This window comes from Globicephala melas, chromosome 7 (assembly GCF_963455315.2).
Source record: "Globicephala melas chromosome 7, mGloMel1.2, whole genome shotgun sequence".
NCBI classification, from domain to species: domain Eukaryota; kingdom Metazoa; phylum Chordata; class Mammalia; order Artiodactyla; family Delphinidae; genus Globicephala; species Globicephala melas.
This window is the reverse complement of record NC_083320.1, coordinates 8,930,864-8,956,045: the sequence shown is the minus strand read 5'-3', so window position 1 is coordinate 8,956,045 and position 25,182 is coordinate 8,930,864. Positions and strand designations below refer to the sequence as shown.

Sequence of the window (25,182 nt, the reverse complement as noted above, 5' to 3'; positions counted from 1 at the left end):
ACACGCAGGTGGCATCCATGAATTCCACCAACTGTGGATCGTTTAGTGCTATAGTATTTAATTTCTTTTTCTTTTTTTTTTTTTTGGCTGTGTTGGGTCTTCGTTGCTGAGCAGGGGCTTTCTCTAGTTGTGGAGCACGGGCTCTAGGTGCGTGGGCTTCACTAGTTGTGGTGCGGAAGGCTCAGTAGTTGTGGCACACGGGCTTAGTTGCTCTGCAGCATGTGGGATCTTCCCAGACCAGGGATTGGACCCTTGTCCCCTGCATTGGCAGGCAGATTCTCCACCACCGCGCCACCAGGGAAGTCCTGCTGTAGTATTTAGTATGGAAAAAATCTGAGTTTAAGTGGACCTGTGCAGTTCAAACCCATATTGTTCAAGGGTGGGCTGTATTCCTTTACTGGAAGGTCATATTATCATCTGATCACAAACTTGAATCATGTCATAACTTGTCCAGCTACCTAGTGTTAGCAGAAATAAAGACTTCATATAAGGCATTCTGAAACCCAAAGGATTGTTTTTGACAGAATTCTTCAACAAGTCATGGCATATACAGTGATTTTTCAAAGGACCTTTGCAAAAAATATCTTACGACAACCTTAAGGGCTAAGCAGGATGGACATTGTAACCCTTGCTTTTAGATGAGGAAACACAATCACATAAATGTTTCAAGTTCTCTACAAAGTCTCATGGGAGACTGAAGGGAATAACAAGGCTAGCGTCCTGGATTCTGCATTATTTTCTTGTAAAATTGAAGCTCGAAATGATTATCAAAATGTTACTTCCTCAATCCTATGGGTAGCCTGAGTTGCATAAGATCTGTGTCTCTGTAGTGTACAGTTGGTGAATTTTTGTCCCTTTCTACTTTTCAGACCTAGACAATATCAGAAACATACCTATTTATGGAAACACACTAGGAACAGTCCTAAGAAGAAATAGAATGTTACCTGATCTTGGTGCTACAAAAGAGCAATATTTTAAATAATACACTCAATCTAATTGCTCACTAGATCTATCAAAGTAAAATGTAGATTTGTTGCAGTTTTTAGGGAACACTTTTGTCTTAGTACTGGTAGGAAGACTGCTCTAGAAGATAGTCCTAAAACACATCTACGGCTCAGACACATGAGAAAATTATTTCCCAGGCTTGCAAATAGTTCAGGAGGGCACCAGGTTGGCAGGGGGTGGGAGGAGGTGAGGAGAGTAGGCTCACACAAGGTCCTGAACACAAGGTCTCCAAGGTACCCTACATGAGAAACAGCAGATGAAGGAAGCTTGAAAAGACAACAGAAGGGGTCAGAAGTAGAAGAGAGAGAAGGGAAGGAGGGTAAGGTTCAAGCAGAGCAAAGTTGCCCCTTGCATTTGAATTGTCTCTGCTCTGGGAACAGGGAATGGAACATCACTAACCTACATAGCAGATGACTTAGAAAGGCAGCCCAGAGTGGCCTGGGTGCAGGCCATGCCTCGCATGGCTTTTCAAGACTTCTGCAAGTTTTCTCACGAGGGAAATTCCTGCTGAATGGGTTCCTTGGTCACACGCCCAAGCCCCTCGAGAATCCTGTTCCTTTGTGCAGTGACCAATAACCTTGACTTTTTAGAACCAAGTGAGGGAGGAGGGGCCAGAGAAGCCACCTGCTCATGATCCCAGATGGCTCATGTAGGAAGATAAGGATTGCGGCCATGGACAGCAAATATCCCGAGTGTAAACCCAGAGCTCTGTTTTCCTGGTCAATCTTATTCTGAGCATTCTCCACATGCCTTGATTTGATTCATTCTAGGATATCATTTTCCACATTTAACTTTTCTGGCCCTGTTGGGAAGTGGAAGGAGGCAAGAAGGCATTGTATAGAAACTGTTGTTTAACTGGATGAGCCCAGTCAATTGATATATTGAAGATGTAGCAAAAATATGCTAGTAAAATTATACCTTTTACTACACACTATCGTATCTATTAATGCTAAAGAGTGGAAATAGTGTACTTCTTCCTCAGCATGCTTTCATTCTATGGAGCATACTAAGCACAGCATTCCTCTATATGTTGTTAATATTGTCATTAGTCCCCAACTTAGAAAGACTTCACAGAATAATTTGTGCTTCTATTAAATTATTGATGGAAAAATAGCTTAAGACCAAATACTCTCAAACCCCAATTATAACTAAATCATTGGCTTACATGGTGATTCCTCATAGGGTTTTTATAAATAAAGCTTCCCTTTGTTTTTACAAAAACCTTAACAGGGAGTTAGGGTAACCAGGTTATCCCAGGTTTATAGATGAGGAAACTGGAGTTAGTAATGTTTGAGGGTCTTTTATGAACTCACATGGAGAGTGAAAGGCAGAGCCAGGTAGGAACCCAGCATTACCTGCAACATGACATTGGCGTGTATAGTGATATTTGAAAACATCTTCACAAATAAGGTATCATTTTATGTTTACAACAACCTAAAAGGTAGGTCAGAAAACTGTTGTTCCCTCATTTCACAGAGGAGGAAACTCCAGCACATAAACATTTAAGGATCTTTACACAACACATATGGACAATTATTGGAAGAGTCAGAACTAACAACCTGGACTCTTAGCAAAAATTCATGATCGTTTATTCAAAATCTTTAAAGCCAGATGTAAGATATAATGTTTTATTATTTTAGAAAGACAGTGTGGTGTATATCCTATTTGTTATAAAACACTCCAGTAGGGTCTGGGACAGAATCTCATTCTCAAATATACTGTATTAGTGTTCCTGCAGCAAATCGTGCGAATTCACAACAACTGTGATAAATATTTTATTGGACTCATGGCAGCTGAAGTCCAGATTCATTGCCAAACTAGTTAGTACAAACCTGTGAAAAAATATTGGCTTTCAAAACTTCTTTGACTTTGTAATTAGGGCTAAAGGACTGGGGGGGCCTTTGCTCCATTTGGTAGAGCTCACTTCCTTTAGACAGGAAGAGACAGAAATGATCATCATTGTGTCTTTATAGTCCAAATCCTGTCTACAGTGTGAGTAGTCGTTAAGATTTACTACCTTTTAGATATAGATTACTGGTTGTATTTTCCTTTCCTTCCTAGATCCTTGGGATATTGAAAACACATCAGTTTGCTGCATAAGCAACAGGAAAAGACGTAAGAACAATCAAAACTCTTGCTGTAACAAATATCTTTCTTTGCTACAAAAGCTTCATTCAAATTTTTGGTAATATCCTTTAAAATCAAATGATAAACTTGTTGGCATTTTAGATGATTCACATTATACATGCTGAATTAGGTGAGCTGGGCTAATTGATGTTACTTGTAGGCCTCAAGAAGTTCAGTGTCACAAGTGCAGTACAGGTTTATTCTTCACTCACATAAAAGGATAAAGTGGTTCCCAGGGTGGAGGGGTGCTCACTGAGGGCCCAGCTGATGGAGGCTCTGACATCTTGAAAATGTTGCTTCCACGGTCCCCCTGGATAAGAAACAAAGTGGAAGCAGAAGTATGTGCAGACAAGAGGAAAGGGTAAAGAAGTGACCAAAGCGAGTGCCTTCCATGGCAAAGTTGTGTCCAGTCCCGGCCTTGGGGGTGGTCCCTGGAGCAACCTTGACCAGGAGGTCAGATGGAGCCGTAGGGGGCCTGGTGGTAGGAATATTCCTACCTCTTCTACATAAGCTTCCCCTTTCCAGATTTCCTTTTAAAGAACTCCATGCTGTATAGGTCCTAGGACACAGGCTGTAAAGGAATTTTACTTCTTTCTGCAGGGATCAGCACTGGTGACACTTCAGAATTGAGTAACGAAGATGAGCCTCAGGAAACGTCTAACTCAGTCCTGAGAAATGGGTCAGGTAAAGAAGATTAGGGTGCCAAGCCTTGGCCTGCAGAATGTCAGGAATGAAAAGACACTGTTTCCTGGTGCATTTTATTCTGAGACCTTGACTACCTTGTATCCAGTTAATCCTGGGAACTACTTCTCGGATTTTAGAAAATGGAAAAAGGCAGGAAATTATTATAAAGTCATGTTTAATAGAATGACTCACATTCACTAAATGTATGTAATTTTATATTCCTATAGCAGAAATAATCACCAAAATGATGGTCTCTTTTTAAACACTTACTGTCATGCCTGCTAACACTAAGATCCTAGATTTCTATAGTGATATACTGGTTGACATTAATGTCATTTGTAATCGTAAAAGCCTCAAAAGACAACTGGTCCTTCTGTGTAATTATAGACAGAAATAAAAGCTTCAGATCCACCATTCTCAAACTTTAGTATAGTCTGTGACAGATATTCATCACATTGTAATTGGATTGTACCATGATATTTTAAATTCCTTTGGCAAATGAGATCTTACTCGGTTACCACAAAATCTCTAAGTCTTAGGAAGGCTAACTCTTGCTTCCTCATTTTAGGATGAGGAAATAGATGTACAAATGTCTCAGGGTAAGAAAGGGTGACTATTTTATGTAACCGGCAGGAAGATAAGAACTGTGTCACATGATCAGAGTCGAAAGAGGGGATATGAGGGACCTGGCATATTCACAGGGGAATGTATCAGTGCCTGATGCAAGAAGACTTATTTAGCAACGATAATAAATACATATGTATATATATATGTGTGTGTGTGTGTGTGTGTATACATACACACACATATATACATATATATGTATATATATTGGTGGGTATATAATCACCAGTATTGGTGTGGATTTTGAAATATATATTCAGATTGAGAGGGAAAAAGCAAAAACCATAAAGAAACAGAGAGGGTAGGAATGGAACAAGTTGTATGATATACAGAACACCTAGAAGGATAATGCCAAAAAGGATGAACAGAGAAATAAAAAGAACAGATATTAAGAGTATAACTGATGAAATGAGAGAAATCAACACAGAAGTTAAGAGAAATCAGGGACAGAGAAGTTCACAGATGGGCAGAAAATTGAAGAAAAGGAGGAGGAGAAGGTGTGGCTAGATTGAAAGAGACAGAGAAAATCTCTGTTGGATATGAGGTGTAGTCATTGGACAGGTGTATTTTTCTTCAGCCCATCTGAGCTTCGAACATTGATCAGCATGACCACATCAAAGTCTGTCTCCTGGTTGCCATCTACAGTCTGCTGTTTCCTTATTTCCCTTCAATGTCCTGTGGATTCAAAGCTCTAAAAATAAATAGAGGAAGAGACTCAGAAGAGATGCCAATCTATTAGCATGTGATAGAAAAGCCAATTGTGATACTAGTTCTCAGTTATCTTTGTTTTACTGTCTGCACAGAGGAAAAGCTCTTCCTTCTTTACCTCTCTCCCCCAAAACATTGCCATACATGCACACACCAATACACATACTCATATACAGACAGGCCTGTGCACAGATTTGGACTGTTTTCAACAGGTTTGAAGGAGCCAAAAGAGAAAGAAGAGCTCAGCTTCTGGGTGGAGGGAGGTGATGCTAAGTGGATAATGCAAGGAGAAATAATTGAAAAATTAGGCTGAAAAGATATCTGAGTAAATTTCTTCAAATTAAAAGATATCTGAGTAAGTGTCAAGTTTTTCTAAGTGGACATGAGATCCAAATATCACGAGATTGGGAAGTTTTGTAGAGGAAGATGGATAATTTTCAAGATACCTCTAGGAAGTTCACCAGAAACATGATAATAAAGTCTGTGACTGATGGACAGTCCTGTGATGTAGAAAGCTCATAGAGAACTGGCAGAAGTAATAATAGTCAATAGTGTGGTCAGTGTCAAAAAAGCAGGCAGATGGTGACAATGAAAGTGGTAAACTGTGAGATGAAGCCAAATGTGGTTGAAGAAAATATAGATAAACACAAAGATTGTAAGTTTTTTAAGCCAAAAGATCAAGATAAGATTAAGAGAAACAAACTGAAGCAAAGAGAAAACAGAAAGTGATGTGACAATATAAAGAGGAGTACTTCAACGGTAAAACTAGATCCAGAGACAGAAGCATAAAAAACTAGACAAAATGAGATACATACAGGAAGCAATCAATGGAGAGGAATAAAGATGAGACACAAAGATAACTGCATAGATAAAGGGTTAAAAGATGAGAGAAAAGTGGTAGAGAGAGAAAAGGGCAGTGTAAAAGAAAGAAAGGAGAGAGATGGAGAAATTGTGGGATCTGAGATGACCATGAGACAAAAGCAACATTGGCACAAGGGGTGGTTCACACTAGCAGTGAGTTTTCAGGGTAAGGTGTCCCCAGGTATCAAAGTGGCTCCTGTAACTCACCCAGATTACAAGGTACCTCACCAAAGGGGTTTCATGTACTCTTAGGGTTTCAATCACCATCTACAATCTAATGGTTCCTAAACACACATTTCCAGCCCAGCTCTGCCTTCTAAGCTTCCAAACTCAATTATCCAAGTGTCAGAAAGGCCTCTGGCTAAGGTCCTGAAGGTTCTAGACTTCTCCACTTAGATGTCTCTCAGACTCAACACTTTTAAAACTGAGCACATCATCTTGCCCCCTAAAGAAAGCATCTACTCCTCCAGTGTTTGCTATCTCTAAACCACTTATTAACTGACTCATTCTTTCAAGTTGAAATTCTCAGAGTCATCCATGACACAGCCATCTCCTCAATTGATGTACCCTATCTGTCACCTAACTCTATCAATTATTCCTTTTATATGTCTCCACCCTGTCCATTTATTTCCATCTCCATGCCAGCACTCTCGTCCATATCTATATCACTTCTCACTTGAACTAGGTCTACAGGCTCCTTATTTGTCCTCCTTCTCATACTGTTCCCACCAAACACATTCTAAGTGATTTAGCTAAATTGTTCTTTCAAAAATGCAATTATGTTCATGCTGATTTCCTACATAATAGCCAAATATCACTTAATTTTCTTTAGGAATAATTTAATTCTTCTTCATGTGATCTCCAAAGCTCCATACCTGAGGCTCCTGCTTCTTTCTCCATTCTCACCATTCCCTCTCATTCTCTCACTCTATGTTCAGACATACTAAACTCCTTTTGGTTACTTGTATTTGCTGAATCCAGACCTTTGCACATGCTTCTCCATCCATCTTAGTCACCTTTCTTCCTAATCTGGTTAACTACTTAGTCACCTTTCTTCCTAATCTTAGTCACCTTTCTTAGTCACCTTTCTTCCTAATCTGGTTAACTACTGCTTCCATGATACCTCCTCCAGAAGAGGTCCCTCAGCTCAAACTCTGCGAGTTCCTCCTGCCTTCTGCATCCCCAGAGTATCCTGTACAATCTGTGTCCTAACATTCTCCATGTTTCAATGTACTCACTCATTAAGTGTCAGTCCCCTGGTTGCTCATAAGATTGACAAGCATTCACTCTTCATGCATCATCATCACTCACCTCAGCACCTGGTACATGAAAGATGCTCAGCACACTTGTTGAGTGAATAGAAAAAAAGTCCACTTTCTGTCTTCCAACATTTGGAATTTGTCTGGTAAAAATTAGTTTCTTATAGTATTTATATGAGAATATCTATAAAAATTATTTTAATAATTGAATTATGTATATACATATAAATGTAATAAATAATATTTCTGGAAAAGAATAGTGTCACATAAAAGTAAGTACAAATGTATATAAAAACGTCATTAATGGATAGATGGGAAAAGCATATAAAGAAAAAATAGTAAAACAAAGATACATATTTTGGGCAAAGAGGAAAAGAGAAAAGGCAGATTAAAAGGAAGGGACAAGGACAGTGAGAAGCAACAAAAGAGAAAGCGACCTCAGAGGTAGAGTCACCCTGTGATGTAGGAGTCCGTGAAAGGTGGCTGGTCAGAAGTGAGGGGCGGGGTGCAAATGAAAATTCTTTACAAATCGTAACTTAGGAACAGAGCTCCAAGGACTTGAGAAATGTTCCCGTGTCATGTGTTTTTCAAAAAGTGTGTCTAGAAGCCAAGAAGCAAGGACTGAAAGTAGCCAAGCATTGACATGATGGGTAAGGACACCCAAGGTCAGGGTAGAGGTGGTTCAGCAGACACCACAGACCCTGGGGGAGCTGTGGTAAGTGATCGGTGTTCAAGGAGAACTCCTACCAGCTCACAACAGGGGGCGGGCCAGTTATGGAAGGTGAAGGTCACAGGGCCTGTGCTGCAGCATTTCAGGAGTCTGAAATCAGAGCTCCAGTTCCTGATGCACTTGACTCTAAACATACTTTGACAAGGAGTACATCCAGTCTATGTCAGAATCCCATTCCCCTCTTCATTTGCTTGAACTGACCCATTGGGGAGCTGCAGGGAGAAAAGAATTCTGTTTAACAGAATGGGTCCTGTTGATTATACATGGATGAGGTCGTTGAAATACACTGGTAAAAATGGCAGTACCGTAGAGCAAAGAAATAAAAGTGCTCTTCTGCTGGTAGATAATAGTGTCACTTTGTCAAAACCTTGGAAAGGCCTCAAAGACAAATAAACGGTCCTTTGCCCTGACAGGAATAAAAGACCTCAGACAACTATTGATGAACTCACCATATAGTTTTGAAGGATGCTCTCTGGCATGTTACTGATTTATACAGTGATTTCTCATTAGCTTTTGCAACTAAGATCTCATTTAATCTTCATAAGAAATTTAAAACCTGAACAGCATAACTGTTGTTATCCCTGTTTCATAAATGAGGAAACTGATGCACATAAGTAGTGAAGAGAGTTTTCAAAGTTTTACAGTTTTTTACAGTTTCAAAATTTTTAGTTTCTGACCACCACCTGTTACTTTCTAGATACCACGGATATTGGAAGCAATTCTACTTTGGGAAAACACGGTGAGAAAAGAAGTAAGAGTGCATAAGAATTTACTCGATTTTCATGTTACAAACCAACTATTTTTTAATGCTAAAGTTTATTATTATTTTCTATACCTTTAATAAGACAAAAAATTAGTGCCTTTTAAAGTAACTATTTTTTCAAAATGCTCATATCTTCACATTGCTTTTTATGCTGATTTTAAAATGTTTCTTATAAACACTGTTATATATCTTTCCAGAATTTTTCTATGCATGTGTTAACACATTTTGCAATGTAGTTTTATTTATCTAAATAGGATAATTCTATGCATACTTTCCCTCTTAAAATTATTATATCATACCTAGAAAATTAAAATATTTAACATTTTAAATTGAACTACAAATTCTTTTTAAGGGATGCTTTAACATGCACTATTTTCATTTTTAGTGTGGTTGAGTATTTTCCATTTGTTATTGGTCATTGGTTTTTCTTCTTCATAGAACTCTGTCATAGAATGCTCAGTCATGTTGTGGTATTTGTATTTTTCTTACCAAGCTGAATGAATATAGAAATCTTTATATGATATACATGTACATTAAATCTTGATTCTATATGTTCCTAACATTTTGTCCCATTTGTTGCTTTTCTTTTAGGTTTGTTAATAGAATATTTTGTCCTAGAGAAGTTATACATTTTTAGGAATCAAATTTGTTAGCTTTTTTCTCTCTAGTTCTTTGGTTTCCTATCATATTTACAACAGCTTCTAGCTGAAGATTTTAAAAATATTGCTCTATATTTGATTCTAGAATATTTGAAGTACCTTATCATTTTTAATATTTACATCCAAAACCCTGTGAGTTTTGCCTATTTGTGTGTATGTGAGGTGAGAATTTTAAAAATATTCCTTACACTATTACATTATGATTTCAATCACCACTTTGATCACACAGTGTCTTCGCTTGTCTATATATTAGTTTTTCTTTTACAAGAAAATTGCAAAAGATAAAGGAGAGCTCAGAAATAGCACCAGACTGATGATTCACTGGGGGTGAATTTTAAAATTAACTCAAGAAGATTCCTCCACTCCCTTCCCAAGTTCATTGGAAGTTCTAATTAGAAATATGTTGAAGTTGCAGATTAATTTGGGGAGAACAAAGACTTATACCCATTTATTCACATCTTATTTAATGTTCTTCTACTAAGAATTTTCATACACCTTAAAAAAATTTATATGCCGAAGCCATTTGTTTCTCTCTATGAATATCTTTTTTTCCCATTACAAAATAGCTGGAATAAATTTAAGTGAGACAAGACTCTCAAAATCTTTATTTAAATAGGAAATCTATGGTCATTTTATTATCCATTTGCATATGAGGAAATCAGAATGCCAAGGATCTTCTTCTGATTCAATATAAAATCTTACAAGCATCTGTATAGTTTAAGGATCCGAATGTCACTTAAAATATTATGGCCAGGCCCCCAAATGATCAAGACAATCAATCAGAATTAAGTTTCTGAAGAAATTGTCTCCATAAAAAGTGGCAATAATTTCAAATGAGGGGGTTATCACAAGACCCCTTCAAATAACTCTTTCAAGGACAAGTTTATATTACAGAGAACAGAACAAATTGGTAATGGTTACAAACAGACACATCTCCATATTTTACAAGACTTATCTTCTTATGAAATTTCTCAATTTAATACTGTCAAATCAATTCTTTATGTTAGTTTTGTGGTACAGACTGCTCTCTCTCCTTCTACAGCTATGGTTTGAGGGGACTTTCCCTCCTTTTTCTGTAATTCTGTTAGTTATGAAGACTTACATTTTAAAAATCTGGTCTCTGGAATTTGATTAGTTAGCCTTGTAAGAAACGCAGGCCCATAGAGTTGGATTGTGTTGGCAGAAATAGAGAAAAAAGGACCTGGAAAGTATTTTAAAAATAGTAAAATAAGATGTATATAAATTTTTCTACTTCAGCCTCCCATCTTGTTGCTAAATCTGAATCAGCTTGTGATCTTTATCATTTCTTTTCAAATTTCCTTTCTCGCCTTCACCTAAATACATAATGTGAATGATTTGTTCAGCATTTACGTGAGGATGTTTACGATATTTTTTTTAACTATATCTTATATTTAATAAGCATTACTACTTACAGGCTAAATATTATTACCAGTATCATTAAAATACTTTCTACAGTTTTTCTTTGATCTCCAAATACTGAGGACTCTTCTTTATACGCGTTCTATTTACCAGACCTCATCCTATGGGCCTCATCCCACTTCAATTTTCACGGCTCGATTTACCCATTTCACACTCTCAAACTTCTACAACTTCTCTTTCCTGGAAAATCTGACCACATCTATACTAATGACTGCTAAAACCCAGTCTTCCTTCATGGTACCCATTTTGGGTGAAGATATACAAACAGACTTCAAAACTGAGCATCATTACTGGTGTAGCATGGGAATTTGGCATAATGGAAGGAAAAACCAGATTTGGGATATCCCACAAAACAGAGGTATAGAAGGCTTTAGCAGAGAGGCCAAGATTTTGAAAGACTTTGGCCAAGGTTGTGCTCATGCTAAAGACTGGATAGAATTCTGTTGGCTGCATATGAAGTTCCCATAGCTCGTCCTATAATGTGGCAGGATAATTCACAGTGACCCCTGCTTCCAGAGAAGAAAGAAGTGAACCCAGAGCTTCCCTTTCTTAAAAACTCTGAGTTTCACCCAGAGGCAAAGGGTCTCATTTGCAACATAGCCCAGGGTCCGGTCACAACAATGGTTCCCAGTGACACATATACTTGTTGACACAGCCCCACAATCTAGCAACCTTACATGCTAAATGCAACGTGGGAACCTCCGTATTTTTCCACCATGATGAAACAGAAAAGTACTAATTCCACAAGGTTAGACCAGTGTCATACCCCAAACACTTGGAATGATTTCCTCCTCCGTCTGTCCTTGCCCCAGGTTAAAGTTCCTAGCATCAAAGGAATTCCTTCCTCCTGCTGTGTGGCAGGTAAGAAGAGAGTCTGCATTAGAAATAGTTAAGCTTCTGCATATTGATGCATCCAAGAATGTGTTGGATAGTAATTTAAATGAATATCAGTTTGTGAAACGTTTAATCCAAATATATGATGGTATACTTAAAGCCAAAAAAAGACATTAAAATAAAGGGAGGGATAAAGAAGTGTCAGCAAACTACAATTAGAAGGTTGGTAATTTTTCGTAGTTAGTTCTTTGTCATGGATAGTGATGTAGTAATCGATGTTGTTGGCTAATGAGGATTCTCTGTAGATCTCATTGTGAGGGTGAGGCTGCCTCTACACCACAGGCTCCCAAGAGGGCTATACAGATTGACCATAGATGAGCTGCTCTGCTGACCTCATGGGTGAGGCAGGCGTAGGCAGCAGGTGTGGAGAGCAGTGTGCATGGGGAGGCAAACATCTTCCCAGGAGCCTGGGCATTAGACCTGAAGGGATCTGTCCCTAACAGGCTGGTTTCTCCAGTCAAGAGGATGGAGCTGGTGCAGCTTATCGGAGGGTGGCCTGATCCTGGTCTTTCTGACTGGGAGGTCATTGGTTGCCTCTTGCTTCATAGCACCTGGCAAGCCTTGGCATCACTGTGCTCAGGTGAGTAAGCTGGGAGAACCTGATGCACTCTCTTGTCTTCTGGAGAATCACAGTCTCCTACTTGCTGATAGCTCCTTCCTGGTCATTTGTTGGTGATGTTGATGATAGTTTCGATAGTAGTGGTTCTATTGGTGGTGATGGTCCCTTCATGGCTTCCTGATATCTACATGTTGGCATGTACCAGAGATTTCATCCCTAGGGACTACATCCAGTCTGGTAGCTATAAATTCCATCAATATGTTAATGACTGCCAATTATACTTCACCTCCTTTGATGCCTCTATTGAACTTCCAAGTCATAAGTTCAACTTCTTACTCCAAACTTCCACTTGGAGTCTCAAATTTGACACATGAAACAGATTCCTTTATTTCACTTCCAAACCTGTCATCCACCACCGCTCACCCTTATCTCAGTAAATGGCACTAATTCTACTCAGTTGCTTGAGCCGAAAGTATAGAAAATGTGTTTGATTCCTCCCTTTTTCCTAACCCCCACCCCACATTCATTCATCAAGTTTCAAAACTATATATATATATATTTTAAAAAGAACCAAATAGAAATTCTGAGATTGAAAAGTATAATAAATGAAATAAAAAACAAGGAAAAAAGTGGGTGAACTCTGAAAATAATTGTGTGCATGTGTATACATATACAGCCGGTTCTCATTTTTCATGGTATATAGGTTTCATGAATCACCCCAAACACAAAAATAGCTAATCGTGTACCTTTGCTCCCAGGAGAAATACAGGGTTTGGTACCTGTGAGCCTCTGGTCACATTTTTGTAAACCAATAAATATATATCTTTGTTTTCTGAGTGTTTCTGTTTAAAGACACCTAATTTAATATATACGTTGATTCATCAATGTTGAACTCACAGCCGACAGCACTATAACTCATGCCTGATCGGAGCTTATCTAACACACAGATTTTCTCCATAAGTCACATCACTGTCTTAGGAACACTAGACAGCACTTCAGCACTAGGTTTGGGGGCCATTTTAAGCAGCAAAATCACCAACAGAAAACACAAAAGTGAGAAAAACATGGAACTAAATAGTCGGCAAAAGGAAACTTGTTTACAGAATAAGCTGAAACAAGGAGACAGAGCATTGCCTTGTTCAACCTCATCTGGGAACAGGTGCGGCCAGCAACTCAGATTTTTCACTGCTCTGTGCATCACCATGAATGACCATGAAAGTGCCCTGAGTACTGATTTGGGGGGTGCAAATAAACTTTAGGGAGTGGGTAACTTCACAAATATGGAATCTGTGAATAATGAAAATTGGCTGTATGTATACATATTTTCATTCTTTCTAGAATTATTTTAAATTAAATAATACATCTGTTCTCATAGGCAACATTTTATTATTGTTGTTTGCCAGATAGCCTGCAATTTGGATTTATATTTACTTTTTGACCCAAGAGTTACTTAAGAGAGGGTGGGAGAAAATGTACATTCTCTACTTCTATTTTCTGGGTATGGAGTTGAATATGTATCAATAATATCAACCCTGTTAAAACATATTATTTGAGTCTTTCATAGCCTCCTCATTTTGTCCACTTGATCACCTGTGGACTGAGGGACATAACAATAAAATTATCTTCTAGTAGAGTGTTTTTACCTCTCATGGCATTTCCTGTATTTTCTACTTGCTTAAAACTTTTTGGCCTGAATCACACTTTCTTTGAAATTCAGATCATGACTTCCTGGTTTCTTTTTGTTGATGTATGCTGAATATACCTTTGTCTATACATTTATTTTCAACATTTAAAAATATGTTTTTACTTGAGTGTTTTGTATATGGTTAAAAGTTGGGGTTTACTTTGTAATTTAATCTCAAAATATTTTATTTAAATAAGTGAATTAAGTCCATCTATTTTTATTTTTAGGACCAAAGTGTTTGAAAGTCATATTAATTTATATTGTTGATTCATCTTGTTCTAGTGTCTTAGATATTAAAAATGCCAACACTCTGCATTCTGTCTTCAATGCATTTATGTGCATGTATGTACTTGTGATACTTAGGAAGGTTTGCATTTTTGTGGTAGTGGTTACAGCTGGGCATATGACTGCTTAGCTGAGACTAACCCTTCCAGCTTTCCCTGCCCTGCCAAGCGACTATGGCATCTGAGTAGAAAAAATGTGAGCCTCTTTTGGGTCTTTCCCTTAAAAGAAATGAATGGTTGAGCCCCTGCTCATTTCCCATATTTCCATTGGTTAGGAGTATATACTTCTGATACTTACAAAGGTTTGTACTTTTATTATAGTGATTACTCTTAGAATTACCTTTATGTGATACCTTTGGTCCTCTCTTTAGACAGAACCCATTAATTTCCCACCCAGGAGATTTATAAAATTAGTGTATATCCTATTTCTCTTTCCCCTCTCACCCAATTTAGGCCATGATGTTCCCTTTATTTTTACCTCTTAGCTATTAAATGTGCTTTATATTTATCCTTTATTTATCCAAATAATACCCTTTGACTCCTAGCTGTAGAACAAACTATGACCTTGCCCTACCACCCATATTTGTCCCTTCCTCCCAATTTTTTTTTATATTATATCATTTCTATATTGTAAGGGCATATACATTTATGCCCTGGCCTGTCACCTCATCTCCATTTTTATTTTAATCCTTTTGCCAAAATTTTTCCAGTCCTGTCTTGGTTTGCTGAAGTGGATCCTCTAGTAGTCTTCTCAAAGGAACAAGTACTCATAGGAACAGTATTTCCAGAATTTCCCTATTCAAAAGTATTTGTTTTTATTATTTATACCTGAAAATAATTTGCTCACTCTTTACTTCTAGAAGTATTTTGTACTGCTTGTACTTTTTTTCTGTGGCATTAAATGTTGCTATGGAAAATTCTATAGCCAACGAGATCCCTCTCCCTTGAAAATGACTTGTTTTGCCCAGGCTGCCCATTCAATTCTTTAAAGTATGGTAAGTTTGCTGGAATATATTTCAGGGTTGACTGGAGCCAATTTTCTCTGCTACAGAGTGAAAATGCATGTATTTATGATATGTATATTCATTTTTTTAAATAATTTCAGAAAACTTTTTCTTGAACTTACCTTCAATTATTTCTTCTGTTATTTTGGTTTTCTTCTTCAAGAATTCAAATGATTTGTTTACTGCCTTTTCTTGACAGGGATATCACCCATTTATTTCTTTTAAAGGAAAGGCCCAGAGTCTTCTGCTCACATCCTATTGGAGAACCCTTAGTCACATGGCCAGAGCTAGCTGGGAGGTGAGGCTAAGAAATATAATCTCTAGACAGGCAGCCAAGGGTCTGGTTGTAACTCTATCCCTATGGAAGAAAAGAAAGGATGATTATGGGTGACAAATAGCAATCTGCTTACTTGTTCTCCATGTTTTCATCCAAAGTCACTGATTTCCTCAAATTAAGAGGGAAATTCAGACTCTCCATTGGTTCAAACCCACCCTTGTTGTCGCTTGAGGCCCTTTGGCAATAAAAGGAGCTGGAACTTGGATGCAACACAGAGCTTTGTGGCCAGAGACAAGCCATCCCTGAGTGAGAAATAAGAGAGAAAGCGTTAGAAAAGTTTGTTGTAACTGACGAACGCAGCTCTCAACCAAATGAGGAGAAACAGACAAGAGAGAACTTAATCAATTAAGCAGAAGCCAGACTCCTGGTATCACATCAGATCTAAACACAGTTATTTAAACCAAACTAATAGCACATACCACACCGTGTTGGTGCAGTAGAGATAGTGACCCTCCATTCTCTGAATTAAGTTCTGTAATTTTCATTTCTATCTCATTCTTTGTTTTCTTCCTCTTCTTCACCTCTCTTCTTTTTCCCACCCCTCTCCCATTCTACTAATGTTTTTCTTGTATACTTTATTTCTTTTGTTCATTCTTTTACATCACATCATAAAAAATACTGCTGTTGGGTTTATACAGCACAGTAGAGGTGGCAAGATTTTCCTTCTGGAGTTGAAACATATTCAGATATATTTTGTTTCCATTTCTGCTGATTATTTCTAACACCATATATATATTTAAATATATTATTATTATATGTTATATATATTTTAGAATATAAATAAGTGTAAATAAATATATACTTATATTTTTAGCATCTCTATCATTTTTTTCTCCATACTTATCTTTATCACCTTGTTTATTTCACAGGTTATATTTACCCAAGTCTAAGACTTTTGTTCTCTGAGAGTTTGTGAAATCTCACTGCCATACTTGATTTATTATAACAGTTGGCATGGGTAGTCTAAGCACAGTTGGTTCTTTCTCCTACTTACTTCTTTGTTAAACCTGTTCTCTCAAATAGTTCTTACTGTGCCCCAGGATGAAGTCTTAGATAAGCCCCAGAGTTGTGCTAATCCTTTTCAGCAGCAGTGATATTCTCATTCAGTATTTAAAAGACTGAGCTGATATAATATTAAAACTGTCAACTTTGTAGTGAGCAAGTTGGATAAGGCCAGCCTCTTCTTTCATCCACACTTCCTCTCTAACACCATTCAGTATGTGCTGCTTTTAGCTAATTCAAATTGAGGAGGAAGGAAAGAAGGAAGTGGTAAGGAGCAGGAATGGCCCTCTTACAATAGATCCTTCATGTCTCCCAGAAATGGCAGATTCATGAGCCATATTTGTGGGTTCTTCAGATATTCACTGTCTTTATAGAGACTTTCTCAACTGAAGGTCCCCTGATGCAGGAAATCTAACTGATGGCTTACCACTTCCTTCTTAGTCTCCCAGCTTCTAGGAGGTCCACACCTCTCCTGGGGTCACCTCTTTCATCCAAATGATCCTCCTGGATACAGTATCTCTCAGGAACTAACTGAGCCCCTCCCTTCCCCAGGGAGGCTCGTGAGAACCATGCCTCTTCATGGTCCTATGACCACTGGATGTGGGGTTGGCTCCCAATGCAGTCACCCTCTCTAGACTTTCCAGGTTTGAGTCTTTAAACATCTCTGCCTCCTTCAAGCTCTTAGAGACACAGATTAATCACCTTGAGACTGAAGCCTTCTCACTTGCCTTGAGGGGAGGGGAACACTTAACTTCTATAGCAAGCCTCTGGTGTCAATAAATAGTATTTGGATAGGAAATCCAAGAACAGCCACTCTACTTCCTGTGGGGTATTTGAGTAAGAAAATTCACAAAGAACAATAATTAGCAGGTCTTAAACCCCAAATCTACCAATAAGGAGAACTCTGGTAAGCTGAACTAGACTACTTTTGTATCTTTAATTTATTTGGCCTCAACAGGTTTGATGAAAGGTGAATCAAACAGTGCCAGAGAAAGATAGAGAGGGAAAGAAAATATTTTTTTTTTTTGTCTAAGATGTCTATGGTTGATATCTATGAACAGGCCCAAATTGTAGTCCAGGCATTGAAAGAAAAGAAAGAAAGAAAGAGAGAGAGAGAGAGACAGAGAGAGAGAGAGAGAAAGGAAGGAAGGAAGGAAGGAAGGATGGAAGGAAGAAAGAAAGAAAGAAAGAAAGAGAGAGAGAGAAAGAAAGAAAGAAGAAAGAAAGAAAGAGGGCTTCCCTGGTGGTGCAGTGGTTGAGAGTCCGCCTGCCGATGCAAGGGACACGGGTTCATGCCCCAGTCCGGGAAGATCCCACATGCCACGGAGTGGCTAGGCCCGTGAGCCATGGCTGCTGAGCCTGCCCGTCCAGAGCCTGTGCTCCACAGCAGGAGAGGCCACAACAGTGAGAGGCCCACGTACTGCAAAATAAAAAAGAAACAAAGAAAGAAAGAAAGAAAGAAAGGAAAGAAAGAAGAAAGGAAGAAAGGGAGAAAAGGGGGAGGAGGGAAGGAAAGAAAGAAAAACAAAGAAGAGGAGAAGAGAGGAAAGGAAAGGAAAGGGGAAAGGAAATGTGTGCACTTTATGGCCCTGCTTTGGAGATCAACACGTTTGAACATGGCACTCAGGAGATTCACCTGCACAAACCCCACCATCTTTCCACCCACACCTCCTAAATCTGAGAGCATATTCCCCTGACATAGCGTTTCAATCAACACTTTTTTTGATATCTATAACCCTAAGGTTTTCTAGGACTTGAAGTTCTATTTCTACAAATTCCCCTTGGGCAACATTTTCTTGGTTAGTTCTTTAAATCCTATTTTTTTGTCCAAACCCATGTGAACAAGGTCTTTGGTCACTTTCATGACATTTTCAGCCTAAAAGCCTTCATTTAGGGCTAAGATGATGGCCTATGTTTTATCTGTGTAGCTCAACATCACATCTCCCTAGACAATCCAAAGTCTTGTGTTACTGCCATTGATTCTGCCTCTCAACCAAAGGAAATCTGCATTGCTTCACTTAATTTTTAATTTCAGGATGCTTCAGTTTCTTCATTGGTAGTGGGGATAGTAAAAATCCCTAAAATAAAGTAGTAGAAGTAAGGGTCTTGTGTTCATGTCTAGCATATAATAAGCAATTAACAACTGTTAGCTCTCATTATTATTATTCTCACAGTGTTCCTTGAGATATAAGGAATAAAACTCTGTCTTAAATTCTTTTTTATTAATGTGGATATAAATGAATTTTTCTTAATGTGAGGGCAAATAAAATGAAATCTAGGATGAACCCAGGTTAACCATCAAAGGCTTAGTAGGTGCAAGACTATGGGTTAATATTTTTTCTTTATGCAGTAAACTTTTGAAAATTTAAAGTAAAATGGAATTTTTGAAAAGCACTATTATATACCATGCAACTTTTCAGCAGTATCTGTTTTATATTTTTCTCAGAAAGAGGGGTAGACATAGAGTCGAAATTCTGAGTAACAGAGCCCCAAAGAAAAGAGGCAAACCAAGAAGAAATAAATACACAAATAAAATTTACTAACTGAACATCTAAATTCTCATGCTTTATTCTATGCTTTTGTTAATAGACCTGTTTCTCTAATTACTTTCTGTAGCTACTAACTGTTGAGAAATATATCAGATTTAGTCAGCTTCTAAAACATGACAGGGAGAGAAATATGATATCTCAAACAAGCAACATGACGATGAATCCACAGCCAAAACCCAGGACCCAAGGGCCACTGAAGTGCTGCCTCTGCTGAACTGGTAACTTTTGAGGCTGGAAATAGTAGTAGCCATAAAACACTGTGTAACTCACAAGTGATAAAGATGTCCTGCCTCATGTCCCACCACCCTGAGGTAGTCCTGTAAACTTGGGTCTGTCACTTTGCCTCTTCTGCCTCAGTTTACTCCTCTGTAAAGTGAAATGATAATAAAGAGACTGACTGCCCATCAAGGCCCATCCCAGCTTCATATACAGCTTCACATTCTGTAGATCTACCACTGGACTTGGTAAGGACCATGGACAGCTCTCTCATCGGCATCAAGAACAGGGAGCCCAAGGAGTGTCTTTAATGGATTCCCCAAATCTTTAATGGATTCCTAACATCACTGGCTGGAAGGGCAGGAACAGCAGCTAATCATTCTCAAGTTCATCTTAAGACTCCTTTCTGTGGAGTCAGACTCTGAGTTCCCCGCCCCCCCCACACCCTCTCATGTAGAGGTAGACCCTCCTTCCGCCCTGAGCAATTTTCAGAAGACAGTAGAACTCCCCTGAGCTTCCCTTCCAGCCAGGAGAAAGCTGCTGTGAAGGAGAAGTGAGGCAAACAAATAAGACAGACCCCATCTCCTGCTAGGCTGCCCCATTGTGATCCTGTTCACGGCTCAGCTAGTCCTTGAATCATACCTACAAATTTGTCAAATTATAGACAAATTACAATCTAAAACTTTTTGTCTGGAAAAACAAATTTGGCTAGAAATTTCCCACTAGAAGAGCAGAAGCAATATATTTTACCACCTGTCAGTAGTGAGTGGTGGCCAACTTGCTTGGGAATGAAGACATTGGATGGTCCTTCTGGAAGGTTAGCACCCTTGCAGCAGCTACCTCGTTGCCCTATGTGGTTCTTTTGGGAAGAGTATCTCTCAAAAATACCCAGTTCAACTCCCATCCACAGGGCCCCCCCACCAGGCCAAGGGAATCATGCTTCTTCATTGATTCCCTTGCTGACTCCTGGCTCAGCCCTTCTCCCACCACAGAACACACTAGCCATGATGTTCACCTTTATATTGGCAAGGATGAGTCTGATAATCTCTCCTTCCCTGATGTCCCAAGGACTGAGGTCCATCTCCTGTGTGGATCCTTTAACATATTTTGTCTTGGCTTGAGGGGAGGTGTCTGACAATTCTCTTGAAAGAAATGTAGCCTCTTTCACAAGACCTGGAGGTGGGGAAGGCCTGTTCCGGCAGAACCAGCCTCACTATCGCTTACCATGGTCTGTGCAACAGGGCTAGACTAACACTTGCTTTAGGATCTAGGCATACTGGGCTCCTATATTCTATTGTTCTTACACACTGCAGACTCTCTGATACTCTGAGGCAACCAAAAGATCACCTAAACATCCTGATATACTATTTTGCCCATAAAGATTAGTTCCAACTATTAAGAAAATTATTTTTAAATGACTTTTAATTTTTCTGACCATATTATTATTTGTAAGAGTTAATGTAGGGTTTTAGTATAGCATTAGTAGTTGTTTATTAAGATGGTAGACCCAAGAATAATTAAATCCTACTTTGTCCAGGCATTTTACTTTCTGGATCTAAGATAATAAAGTGCTGGAGCTCGCTAACACACAAATAACCCCTGTAAAGTTTAGCAGCACTTTGTTCATATGATCTGGTCTCCAGACCAAATTTCTGAGAACTGAGCTGGTGTACAACGAGTTTCTGTTTGTTTGCCATGAAGCTGTTTGTCCTCAACAGGCTTTGATGAAATAGTAGTCTAACTCACCAACTAGTCCCAGAAATATTTAAGCAGAGAGAAACTGAGAGCAAGAGAATGCACATTTGCCAATTAGGGCTACTGTTGGACAGACTCAAGTTATAATTAGAGCTGGGATTTCAATTTCATCACTGCATAGGAAAGGAGAGCAAGGAGAAAGCCAAGAGAACACAAGTGTCTTCTTGTGGGACAGTGGGGCTTGATTCTTGCAGGAAAAGAGAGAGAGAGAATCAGAACTGGCCTTTTCCCACTTCAGCATCAGTGCTGAAGAGGACCGGAGAGGACTGTTTCACCAAGACCCACACCTGTGTGGATAACCTTTTATACCTGGCAACTACTAACTACCATATTTGGTACTGTAATGTTCTTTGAAACCAGTCCATCTAGAGCAATTTTTAAAGAAAGCTTCATCTACTTTCAGGTCTACATTGTTCCCCATTCACTTGTTCCTCTTAGGCCTTCAAGATCATAGCCATGCTTATGATTCTCTTATACAGGTTTAGTAATCTCTCCTCAGTGTACCTCCCTAATACTTTGAATAACTTCCTAAGGATAACATTTTGTAAGGTAGAACATGTTGATCTTGGGGTGTGATTTCTCTTGGGATGAAAATAATTAATAAATGTCTCATGGGGCCATTTTTATTTTGGTGAGATTTTTTTTTTAAACTTGAGTAATTGTTATGGCAAAGTCCCAGAATATGAGATAACATCATCAACCTGAAGGCTTTTTGTGTTTGGTTGAAGGAAATATTCCTTTCCAGCCGCATCTGGTCATAATCTGCTTAAAGGAAAGATTAGTCATGATTGACTTTCTGGAGGGGATTTTCTCCTGGGACCTGCATTACCCAAATTAACACCCCAGGATTCCAGCCATGGGAACAGAATGATGGGCACAGACCTTTAGCAAGAAAGCATCCCTGACTTCCAACATTCAGACACATTTGAATGATGGCAGACCTGAACATGAACATGGACATGATTAACCTTTTTGGACAAAATCAACAATTAAATCAGAAACTACATTTTTCTGAAACATCTCTTAAGTCAACCTTTTGTGCCATCTCTAACCCTACAACTTTTGGAACTTGGTCATCAATTTTATAAGCTCCCCTTCATTGAGCCATTGGGCTAGTTTTTAAGTCCTTGCTCATTTTTGAGACCATTTTTGATACAAAAATCTTTCAAGTTTAGGTTTACAGCAGCTATCTGACCTATAGAGTTGAGCATGAAGCCCCCCTTGAGACCTAACATTACTGCCTTTTGTCTCTGCCTCTTTATCAAAGTAAATCTTCGATGCTTTTAGTTAATTTGCATTTATATCTGTGCATATCAATTTCCTCATCTGTAAGATAAGGATAGTATTAGTCCCTATTTGACTAAGTCCCTAATTTGACTAAATTTGCTCTAAGGATAAAGTAAATTAATAGAGGCAAGGTCTAAGGATAGTTCCTGGCACACAACAAGGACTCAAAAGATGTACAACTTCATTACTCTTCTCACCTTGCTGCTCTGTTGCTTGGGAAACACATAAAACACGGTTTCAGTTTTATTTGGAACGACTTGGAGTAAAAGAAATATAGGATATATCTCAGTTAAACATCATCTTTGTAACTAACCAAGTCTAGACCAGAGTTCCGCAAACTATGGCCCACAGGGCAAATTCAACCCATGAATTGTTTTTTTTTTGCGGTACGCGGGCCTCTCACTGTTGTGGCCTCTCCCGTTGCGGAGCACAGGCTCCGGACGCGCAGGCTCAGCGGCCATGGCTCACGGGCCCAGCCACTCCGCGGCACGTGGGATCTTCCCGGACCGGGGCACGAACCCGTGTCCCCTGCATCAGCAGGCGGACTCTCAGCCACTGCGCCACCAGGGAAGCCCCATGAATTGTTTTGTAAATAATTTTTTATCAGAACGTAGCCACAGTCACATCTTTCCATTTATGAATTGTCTATGGATGCTTTTACAATAAAACAGTAGAGTTGAGTAGTCACAAAGGAGATTGTGGTCCACAATACCTTAAATATTTACTATCTGGCCCTTTACAGAGAAAGTTCCTAACTCCTGATCTAAGCATTTGATATTTTTCTTGAAGTACTAGGTAAACTCCTAAAAAGTGACATTTGAATGGTATTTTTGCAAAACACTACTATTTGCAATGCAATGTTATAAAAAGAGACATTTATGTTACTTTTCTACTTCCTCGGGGAGAAAAACAATCAACACTGGGCCTTTGAAAAGAGGCAGAAAAAGAGGTAAAAATAAGTGATTAATGCAATTTTAATAATTAAACATCTAAATTTTTATCTTATAATCCATATTTTTAGTGATCAATACATTTTCTTAATTGGCTTACAGAGCCGATAGCAAACGTTAGGATAAGTCCTTGGTCTTGGTCAATTTCGACCACATGACAGGATGGTGATAACACGCACTCCATTGATTAGTCAGAAGATCTGCGAGAGACCCCCAGGCCTCCTTGGGCCTCAGCAGGGCTCCTCTCACTGCACTGATAACTTTTGAGGAGGGAAATACAAAGAAAAATATATAAAAGGTATGACTCGCATGATATTTCTCTCGCCCTTGTCTTGCCCATGTAGAGAGCCATAGGCTCCCCACCAAGGGGGACTCTGGGTGGTAACACAAGACCTATGTCCTAATTCCTAAAATTCCTTTGACTGTGTAACTTTGGCTTGTCCACTGTTCTTTCTTGCTTCAATTTCCTCCTCTGTAAATTGGTGGCTGGCAGGTGAATTAGACTGAATGGTCCCCTACACCCACCCCAGCTCTAATAGAACTGACGCTGGAAGGGCTCTTGACAGCCTACCCTCCCCATCCAGAGAGAAGCCCCCAGACCTGTCTAAAGGATCCTCCTCAATGTTGGTCAGAAGGGCTAGAGAAGGTGCTCCTGCTACTGACATTCTTTCTAAGACTTTCAACACCTGCTTCAGAGGAATCAGATGCCAGCACCCTCACCCAAGGATGTACAGAAACCCTCTCCCTGAGCAATGTGCAGTTTCTTCTAGAGCAAACTACCTTCTAGCCACAGAGAAAGCTCACATGAGAGAGAAGTGAAACAGAGAGCAAGGTGGGAAGACAGACACTGCCCCTGCTGGGGGTCCCATTGCAATCTTCCTTTTTTCCCCAGGTGAGCCCTCAAATGGGGAGAAAAAATTAAAAGTTGAGGGTTTTTTCTCCATCTGCATAACTTCAAAGCAATAATATGACTATAAATCTTCCTTCAAATCAGCAGGAGGAAAATTATCATGCAATAGGTAGTTGGGGCCAGCAAGCTTGGGAATCAGATCCTTCCACAAGAGGTTTGTATGTAGGATTTTAGAGGATGGTGGTGGAGGGTGACGTTATCTTTATGTACCTAATCTGCCTAGAAATGTACCTAATTCATGGGGGAAATCCTTCCATTACATTTTAAGTTATAAAGAAGGATCTCAAGATGGGTGAGGAGAGACGGTACACAGTTTTAGAGCAAGGTGGAATGAAGAAACCAATGCTTCCTTGCAGGTCCAAGAATTCCCAAAGAAACAAATATGGATTTTCAGCTTCCTGAACTTCCTGTGACTTGTGGTGAGGCGAAGGGGATTTTATACAAGGAGAAAATGGAAGAAGGTGGGCTTCGTGGTCTTCTAAACTTTTCAACTGGAAAGCTCCCATGTGTATAATATATTATACAGGGGGTAGACACCTGTATTGGGGGTCTCTAGGTTTGGTGCCTCACTAGGAGGACTGAAAGGACTCAGCATACAGTTGAACTCATGGCTGTGATTTATTAAATTGAAAGGATACAAAGCAAAATCAGCAAAGGGAAAAGGCCCATGGTACAGGTGTCAGTTTCCAAGAGTCTTCTCCCAGTCGGGTCACCAGGACACACTTAATTCACCAGCAGTGAATTGTAACAACACATGTGAAATGTTGTCTGCCAGGGAAGCTGCCCTGAGCCTGAGAGTCCAGGGTTTTTATCAGGGGTTAGTTACATAAGTACCCCCTGCCTAGCACATGCCAGAATTCCAAACTCCCAGACGGAAGGCAGGTGTTCACA

At 39.1% G+C, this 25,182-nt stretch overlaps 1 protein-coding gene and 1 long non-coding RNA gene across 4 annotated transcripts in view; one reads left to right on the top strand and one right to left on the bottom strand.

The window, feature by feature from the left end:
- The window catches only part of LOC115864214 (uncharacterized), a 57,404-nt gene that overhangs the window by 14,987 nt on the left and 17,235 nt on the right, over positions 1–25,182 (bottom strand). Inside the window, exons 2-3 of one of the 2 annotated variants that reach the window (XR_004043869.3) lie at positions 15,696–15,864; positions 2,759–3,442 (exon numbers count right to left, since the gene is read on the bottom strand). This is a non-coding gene — a long non-coding RNA (uncharacterized lncRNA). Of the gene's footprint in view, positions 1–2,758; positions 3,443–15,695; positions 15,865–25,182 lie in introns of those variants that run through there. The other variant, XR_009564517.1, reaches the window with a different exon arrangement.
- LOC115863995 (nuclear body protein SP140-like protein) overlaps positions 1–25,182 on the top strand; it is an 87,742-nt gene that overhangs the window by 49,569 nt on the left and 12,991 nt on the right. The window contains exons 8-11 of one of the 2 annotated variants that reach the window (XM_070045887.1): positions 3,067–3,120; positions 3,733–3,816; positions 8,696–8,737; positions 24,648–24,752. In XM_070045887.1, the coding sequence (XP_069901988.1) occupies positions 3,067–3,120; positions 3,733–3,816; positions 8,696–8,737; positions 24,648–24,752 (285 nt within the window). Of the gene's footprint in view, positions 1–3,066; positions 3,121–3,732; positions 3,817–8,695; positions 8,750–24,647; positions 24,753–25,182 lie in introns of both variants that reach the window. The other variant, XM_030877603.3, reaches the window with a different exon arrangement.